This window comes from Cibotium barometz, chromosome 3 (assembly GCF_041138505.1).
Source record: "Cibotium barometz isolate CiBa-2024 chromosome 3, ASM4113850v1, whole genome shotgun sequence".
NCBI lineage: Eukaryota > Viridiplantae > Streptophyta > Polypodiopsida > Cyatheales > Cibotiaceae > Cibotium > Cibotium barometz.
In genome coordinates this window covers 1,177,029-1,185,176 of record NC_141048.1, presented here as the reverse complement: position 1 = coordinate 1,185,176, position 8,148 = coordinate 1,177,029, and the positions used below count along the sequence as shown (strand labels likewise).

The following is an 8,148-nucleotide window of genomic DNA, read 5'->3' as shown; positions in this document are numbered from 1 at the left end:
GTCTGGGTCATACTGAAATGGGTGGTCGGATCATCTGTAGTCTGTGTATGGTGAACCATGTGAGGACAGAAGCATACCAGGATGGATGCACCAGCCCTCTCCCTGCTATCGTCCGAGAAGACTATAGTGCCAGGTATGGTAACTGTGATGAATCCATCGCTAGTATCCTCTGTATGTACGTGACAGTCTGGAATAAGGCCTCCACCACCATAGGTTCTGTAGCAAACTCTGCTCAAATGATATGGTGAGGGACATATGGTTTGCTGCATATCAATGTGGATAGCATCAAAATTTGTGGATGCTCAATACACTGCCAATCTGCCGCTGAAGCGTCTGCCAGAACTTGTGAAAGTGACCCCCAAGTAGACATATGAGTTTGCTACCTCCACCTGGCTGCCCATGTAGGTGATCTTTGTATGTTTCCTCACACTAGGGGAAGTATAGAAGACCATGACCTTGGTCTTCCCAAGGTTAACTGACAAGCTTCTCTGCAAATAGAAGTCATGTAGGGCATCCATTTTCTTCTAGAGTCCCTCTTGCGAGTCTGCAATAAGCACTATATCATCAGCATATAAGAGAACAGACACAAGTATGCCTGCTAGGGATGCCCCTCCACCTCCCGCTCTGTCAATAAAGTCTAAGATCTTGTCAATGTACAGCCTGAAGAGGGTGGGGGATAGCAGGTAGCCCTCATACCTTTTGTATTATACCTTGCTTGAGGAATGTACATATTGCTCCTCTCGAAAGCAGCTTTGTAGTCCACTTTTGCAGATGTTATTTCCTTTTGACTAACAAAAGGACCTTTGTAAACCTTAAAAACCTCCATTCTATCATCAAACCTGCAATAATGGGTCATGACATCAAAAACTTCCACTCAAATATCATACGAGGCAATTATTTCACTGATTTTCATGTAAGCCTTTTTTTTTTCTTTGAGAGATTTCTTTGGATATGTCAAACTGAAGAAAAAAGCCGGCCATCATGTTGCACCCAGCTGCGGCAAGTGAGGGCTGAACCCACAACCTCCACATTGGAACTTCAACCCCCTAACCACTCAACTACACAGCAGGAGACAGATTTTCATGCAAGCCTATGGTACACTTGTATAGAAACATGCTTAGCAACTAAAAATGCCCATACATCAAAGAAATCGCATTAGTTTCCTTCACATTTGGTCCAAGGCATGCTACTTGGAATCCGGAAGAATGAATTTTTACAAGAAAAAAATTGGAGACAGCACACATATGTTTGCCATTGAGAATCACTCAATGATTTCTTTTACATCCACAGCAATGTTCTATGTTTCCTGTTAAGTTTCTCTGCTGACTAAGTACCCTTTGTATTTCATAATTCTCCACGTGAGGTTTCTGGGATTCACAAAAATTACTTGGGCTGCAGTTCTTATTGCAACAGTCCATTTCTCTCAGTTCATAGAAACCAGCAGGCTTTATTTGACTTTCACGAATGTTACTGACACTAGAGCAGCAGAACTGGGGGCAATCTGACCGCATTCGTCTCATTTCATCCATATGGTGCTCCAACTTTGACCCTTGCATTGTTTCAGAAAATATGAACTTTGAAGGTACATGGTATATATGGGCACTTCCCTCTGCCTTCGAGCATGTTTTTAATGTTCTTGCCAAAAAATCTTGGTCGCAGAAAGACATGCATGCGTCAGAGGGAGCTATACCCTCACTCAAGGTACGTTGACAGCCAGGAAAACATAACTTTCCATTGGGAGCATGGAGCAAAGTGCTAGCAAGATCATTGTTCTTACTTCCAGCTGAGTAAAAACCCTTATGTTCAAAATTTGAAGAAGCCATCTGGACGCCAGAATTTCTGAAACTGGTATGGCACATGCTGCTGTTGGTGCATTCCAGATACCGTGAGGTAACTGACGTAAATTGTAAAAGCCCTAAGGTTGTGCATGTTTCACAAGAACCTAACTTGGGAAGATCTTTTGAGAAAGGGCTTCCTGCTCTATGAGATTTGCAGGTTACAGAAGAAGGCATTCCCCAGCCTTCTATAGTAATGCCTTGCCTTGATGCCAGCTCCAAAATTTGTGTCTGCTGCAGGCCAGAGCCTTTCAACACAGCCCATAAATTGCCTAGGACTTCCCTTTGATTGTCAATAATTTGATCCCTAACTGCAATTTGAAACTGAAGCTCCGTGTTTGTCATTCCCTGCAAAAGTAGAGCATTATGATTCCCTACTCTAATGCATTCAGGTCATCAAGTATAAGTTGGTAGTTATTTTGATAGCTTACCAAAAGCCTATACTGGCTTAAGATCCTCAAATATGTGGTGTTGCTATTACTGCTTATGGCTTTCTCAATTACGTCTTGCAAGTCCTTCCGCTGCGCTTCATTTTGCTCAATCTCCTGATTTCATGTTAAATTTAACTAGAAAGATGGTTGAAAATTTATTTACATGCCGCAAAAAAAGATAACATGAGTTACATATTTTTGAAAATGCATGAGTTTGCACATAGAGCAGCAAGCTGCTTCCATGTACATTTATGGGCTACTACAGCAATCTTACCTGTCGATAGAGTGCTCCAGCCTCATCATTATCTCTAATGTTGTCAAGGACTAATTTCCTCCTCTCAGTGAGAGCCTCGACTATCTTGGTATCTTCATCTCTCTGCAAGAACAAAACTTTAGTGAACATTTTTTGGTTACTTTATTTATAAATCAGATAAAAAAATTTGTTTCCTAGACGACTTAGATAAACTACACACACACAAAGTACTATGATACACTTCCAGCTTTCAACTAGGGCTTCAGGGTTATTTGGGTATAATGGAAATGCTTAGAGCTTCAAGGGACCAGGTAACCCCTGCAGAACTGGCCAATTGCATGAGAAGAGGTTACTAGAAGATGGATATTGTGCTTTATTAAACTCTAGTGTGTGCTGTTGTGGTCATGGTAGAGCAGGGCCACTAAAAGTAGCTCCAAGGTACACTTATGATTGGACAATCTCCACCGGGGCTCCCCCATATGTGAAACGCAATCTGGATGTGTAGGTCGGAAATTAATTTACTATGATACCATTGTAAGGACTATGCCTAGCTAGTTAAGCATGAATGAAGACTTATACTGAAAAAAAAAGACAAGTCTGGCAAAAAATTGTGTGTTTTTCCATGCGGAAGCGGAGGGAAGCCTTCTTGAGGCTCTAGCGGCATGGCCTTTTTCTCATAGATAGAAGTGGTGATCCCACCTGGCACTACAAACCACCTGTGTAGTTATTCCCTCCCCTCCCCCTGTATGAGATAGCCTTCTCCTCATAGAGCAGCCAGCCAGAGGGAAGTGCATCTTCCTCCACCTTTTGATTCTTTGATCCCCGCCCCGTACATGGAGGCGAGTGTGTATCTAGCCCTTTGTGGTTGTGTTTAGCCCTTCGGGGGTGGTTTTTTCAACTAATAGAAGGATCTTTTTCCCGTTTTTTTTTTTTTTGTGTGTGTTTTGCATTGATAGTCAAGACCACCTTAAATAGGGCTTGAAAAGGTACAAGTGAAGAGGCACATCCCCAATGTAGGGTTGTGACTCTTAAACAAATAGTTGTCTTTTAAACAAATAGCTGTGTCTCTTGATGAGCCATGTCCCTACATAGTAACCCTTGTATCCCGTTGTGTCCTATCAAGACACCCTTTCACTAATAATAAATGATTAAGGTGTAGTATAAAGAGATTAAGAGATATTAGTCACAAATCTTGACAAAATGTATTATTAAGGTTTGTCTCTTACAATATCAAAGAACTTAAATTTTGAAAATCTCATAAGTAGATAACTCTTACTAAAATTCTATATCTAACATTGGTCTACTCGAACATCAACTTCTCTAAGTAGGCATATGTGCACAAGGCATGGTTTTGGGCATGGGCGTAAGCCTGGGCATGGGACATGATAAAAAGATAGACAGCACGTCCATGCGTAAGACAAACAATCAATTACCTGATGCTTTGCAATCTCGTTATCCAGTTGTTGTAGCTCACAATGGTTATGTGAATTTTTATCTTCTAATTCAAAAAGTGCTTTCTGTAGATTGATCCTATCTTCCACGTTTTCATTGATATCACAACTAAGGGTATCCAACCATGAGAGTCCATCGTCTTGAATTTTCCCTGTGGACAGCCCATTCAACTGAACTTCCTTTTCTTCCAACTCCTTCCTCAACAGACTAACTTCAGCCTGCAGAAGGAAAGCAGGGGTCTAAGTAGCCATATAACTAGTGATTCAAAAAGTATGATTATAAAAAAAAACCATTAAAGATTACCTTCATTCTCTAGGTAAACCATAGAAGATTGCATGCTTTGCAGAAGTTACCTGAAGGTGATTTATCATTCGCTGGTAATCTGCAACATGGGAGTTTACAGTACCAATATTTTTCTGCTGACATAGAAGCAGTAAGCGAGAGGAAAAACGGACAGCTCCAGTAACAACTAGCATGGCCAAACTCCAAATATTACTATGTGATTCAAGAAGATGGAAAGGGAAGAGAACCTGGACATGTGTCCTTATTTCCTTCGCTCTATCAGCATACTTAAGTGTGTTAATAGTGTGATGATACTGATGATCAGCGAAAGAGACAGTCGCAACCATGCATGTTCGAGAGTTTCCACTGAGACCATCTTTTAGTATCCTTGTCAACTTACTGCAAATCATCCACGTAAAGTAGCTATAAGGCTTACCCATGAATTATTAACTGGGTATTAGCTGGAAAAATGGTCAATGCATTCATGTTCAAAGAAATGTATCACAGCTTCTTTCATGGCTTCGAATATACCTGTTACGGTAGGGGACATACGCAAGACCTTTTTTCTGTTGCTTGCCTAAAGCGTTTATACAGTTTGCCAAAGCTAATAATGATTTGTTGATATTTGCACCATCTCTCAATTTCTGCCCAGCATTATTTGTCTCGGATGCTCTTTCGCTGTAGATAAGATTTCCAATCAAATAGGATAATGGGTTGATAAAATTGGCATCAGAGACAACCAGCAGAATATAGGTTCAGATGGAGCATTCCTTTTGTACCAACCTGCCTGCAAGGTCAACCAAAGCCACCTTTCCCTGCAACACTTGTGATCCAAGATGATTTCGGCAATATTTTTTAACGATGATTTCTAGAACAGCATGAGAACTGAAAATCGCATTAGATGGTTAGGATATAGAGACATACTTTTTGCTCCTGCCTTCTTAGTGTGTTCCTACTTTCAAGTATCATCCAGCACTCACAAAAAACATACCGAGAAGAGATGGCATTTGCGTCAGTTTTCTCAGTCTTTCTTCTACTGTTCCCGACGTGTAGCAATTCTAAGATCTTGGCAGCAGAATTTACCTGTTAAGAGATAACGTGAATAACACAAAGTATTTGAGTGTTCATAGCATCTAATACAATCAACTTCAAAAATTTAAGACCAGATAGTGAATCTTAAAGTCAGACAGCAACTCAAGGTGTGTGCAATAAAAAACCAGAGTTAAAACACACACACACTCATTTACATTCACAAGTGCGCACACACGTACACGAACACCACAAGCATAAAGATGCCAATAATTATTCTCATGAGGTTTCACCAAACACTTGTGATAAAAGTCAAGAACAAAATGGTCAAAAGACAGGAGAAATAAATGAAGACAAAATGGTAAACATATAGTAGATACCTCTCAGAAACACTCAACAATGTTCTGAGAAACACTCAGCAAATCTTTTGAATGCATATGCAATCAGGACTGTTGTTCTTGTGGACGGCCCTGTGCTAGAACTGCCTAATGACCACATGTCCCATAACAGAAATGGTACATGCATTGCCAAAAAAACCTTACTTATCAAATTTACAAGCACAAACCAGCTTTAACATTTTAGCTAGCCACAAATGCAACTCGGAACCACCGATCATGCCTTGAACTATTTACAAATAAACTAGAAAATGTCTAGCTTACTTGAATGCGTTTTAAGCCCGGCACAACAATGCCTTGGTCAGGGTCTTCCCGTAAATCCAAGTGACCCGACGATTTTTCCAGTAAGTCATATATAACCTGTAAAGAAATTTGTTATGGGAACAAAGATAGTGCTCAGACATCATCTTCTTTCTATCAGCAGACACTGCCTTGTACCTCATTGTAAACTTCCAAGTAAGAGCATGTGACCTCAAATTTATGCTCCTTTTCTTCCTTAGAAACCCAACGGAAAATTTCTTGCAGACTCAGAACCATGAGCCCTGGGTCCTCTGCTGTTCCTGCCATGGTATAAGTTTTCCCACTAGACATCACAGTGGCTATTAGTTAGTACCACTACTACGTGATGGAGCAAGCAACTCCCCAAACCAAACTTTGAAAATGATTTAAATCGCTTGAGCTTCCTAAGTATAATCACTCAAGAAAAGAACCTGGTACATACCTCCCTGTTGCTCCATAAGCAAAAACTGTAGCATTTAAGCCATGAGCAAGACCTTTTATCATGGATGCAACAGCCCGGTTGTAAACATCCTTTAAGAAAACATATGTGAAAAATACACAAGAAATTTGGCTCTCTCTCTCTCTCTCTCTCTCTCTCTCTCTCTCTCTCTCTCTCTCAATCAATCAATCAATCAATCAATCAATCAACAGATTGGGCAAATCACGAAGCACCAAGCGCAATGGATTTCTCAACGCCCCACCCAACACAAGAAACAGGAGTTCTACACTCGGAATGAGGATGAGTTATACGGACTCTTCTTAAGGCCGAACTGCAAAAAGGCCTGGAAGATGCCTCGAGAACATCGCCCCCCCCACCTATCACCTGCCCAGACACATGGCATTCCTATGCACACTCCCTCTATCATATCCCCCATAGGCCAACTCCATCGCCACCACCAAATCCCCGCCCCACCACCTCCACCTTCTTCACAAAGGGCATGGTCCTCAAGGCCATCCGTAGACTACGTATGGGCGGGCCCAAGATCACGAGGTACTCATTGCTGAGTACATCTCACATGCCGATGATACCCTAGCGCCCCTACTAGCCTACATGTTCAATAGATATTATAGCCCTTTGTCAAGGATTTCCACACTCTTGTTCCGCTAACACCATCACCCCCATCCTCTAAAACTACACCAGCTAGGTGTGAACATCCTTGGGCACTGTCTTGTGAACAATACGCATGTCACACTTAATATGTAAAAGCCACATTGCACCTAACAACTGAATGAAACATCATTGCACAAGATAATTTGCAAAAGAGACAAGCACTGCACAGTACATATCACTAGGGCCGCGAATGGGCCGACCCCCCCTCAATATTGAAGTATATTATTGGAGTATTTAAATCTGTACAAAGTTCCAAGGGCTTGCTAGTCAGATAATCCAATGCAATGTAGGTATGAAGACAAGTTACCCAAACAGAAGTGTGTCGGAGTAGTTTGTCAATACCAGACTTGTCAAATGAGTCTAAATAGCCTGGCCACTAGTCTCATACAACTGGAGGGAAGTGAATGCGAAACTGTCATTCCAAGACCACGCACAAACAGGTGCTCTCATACTAGAGCCTAGCTCACACCCTCGCAGAGCCCGTGGTTCAAGCCTCCCTGGTACGAGTACACAAATAGGTACTGGTACATGCTGTCAATATTACGTACTCAAACAAGTACACTTAGTGCCGGTTCACAGCACGTACATCTAGTACTGTAGTTGTAGGATGATAGTCAGCATGGACTTGCAGGGTTTCACACATCCATGTACGTCGGGCGGGTGATTAAATCATCCGGTGAGAGGTGTAGAAAATGGCTCTTGTAATGAGCCATTTTCGTGCCCAAGGGCTCAAGGGGGCTAGTCCATGTCCTCTCTGTGTCCACTCTGATAATATCCATCCTGATCACGCAGTTGAATGGGAGAAGAGATTTAGGGTTAAGAGTAATTCATGTGGGAGATATACACAGAGAAACAACAAGGGGGAGAGAGAGAGAGAGAGAGAGTTGTGGGGATAAGTCAACTCATGATATGAGTGTGTGACTCCCCTATCACACATGTATATTGCACTAGTACACATAGTGCACTTAGTACATTAAAAGTACTAAGTGTACTATGTACTATAACTTATGGGCTTGTACACACTATAAGGGTGGGCATTATGCCTTTACCCCAACAACCTCCCACTTAAAGGCAAAGTGCC

The 8,148-nt window shown here is 41.7% G+C and overlaps 1 protein-coding gene across 2 annotated transcripts in view; it reads right to left on the bottom strand.

Moving 5' to 3' along the window:
- Nucleotides 1–1,144: 1,144 nt before the first annotated feature.
- LOC147639583 (kinesin-like protein KIN-8B) overlaps nucleotides 1,145–8,148 on the bottom strand; it is a 65,688-nt gene continuing 58,684 nt past the window's right edge. For both annotated transcript variants that reach the window (XM_086825616.1, XM_086825625.1), the window contains 12 exons: nucleotides 6,399–6,487; nucleotides 6,116–6,260; nucleotides 5,942–6,037; nucleotides 5,245–5,336; nucleotides 5,037–5,138; nucleotides 4,785–4,931; nucleotides 4,502–4,652; nucleotides 4,325–4,387; nucleotides 3,953–4,189; nucleotides 2,541–2,642; nucleotides 2,267–2,380; nucleotides 1,145–2,183 (listed from right to left, as the gene is read on the bottom strand). In XM_086825616.1, coding sequence (XP_086681742.1) covers nucleotides 1,266–2,183; nucleotides 2,267–2,380; nucleotides 2,541–2,642; nucleotides 3,953–4,189; nucleotides 4,325–4,387; nucleotides 4,502–4,652; nucleotides 4,785–4,931; nucleotides 5,037–5,138; nucleotides 5,245–5,336; nucleotides 5,942–6,037; nucleotides 6,116–6,260; nucleotides 6,399–6,487 — 2,256 coding nt within the window. In that variant the 3' untranslated portion in view covers nucleotides 1,145–1,265. The remainder of the gene's footprint in view (nucleotides 2,184–2,266; nucleotides 2,381–2,540; nucleotides 2,643–3,952; nucleotides 4,190–4,324; nucleotides 4,388–4,501; nucleotides 4,653–4,784; nucleotides 4,932–5,036; nucleotides 5,139–5,244; nucleotides 5,337–5,941; nucleotides 6,038–6,115; nucleotides 6,261–6,398; nucleotides 6,488–8,148) is intronic.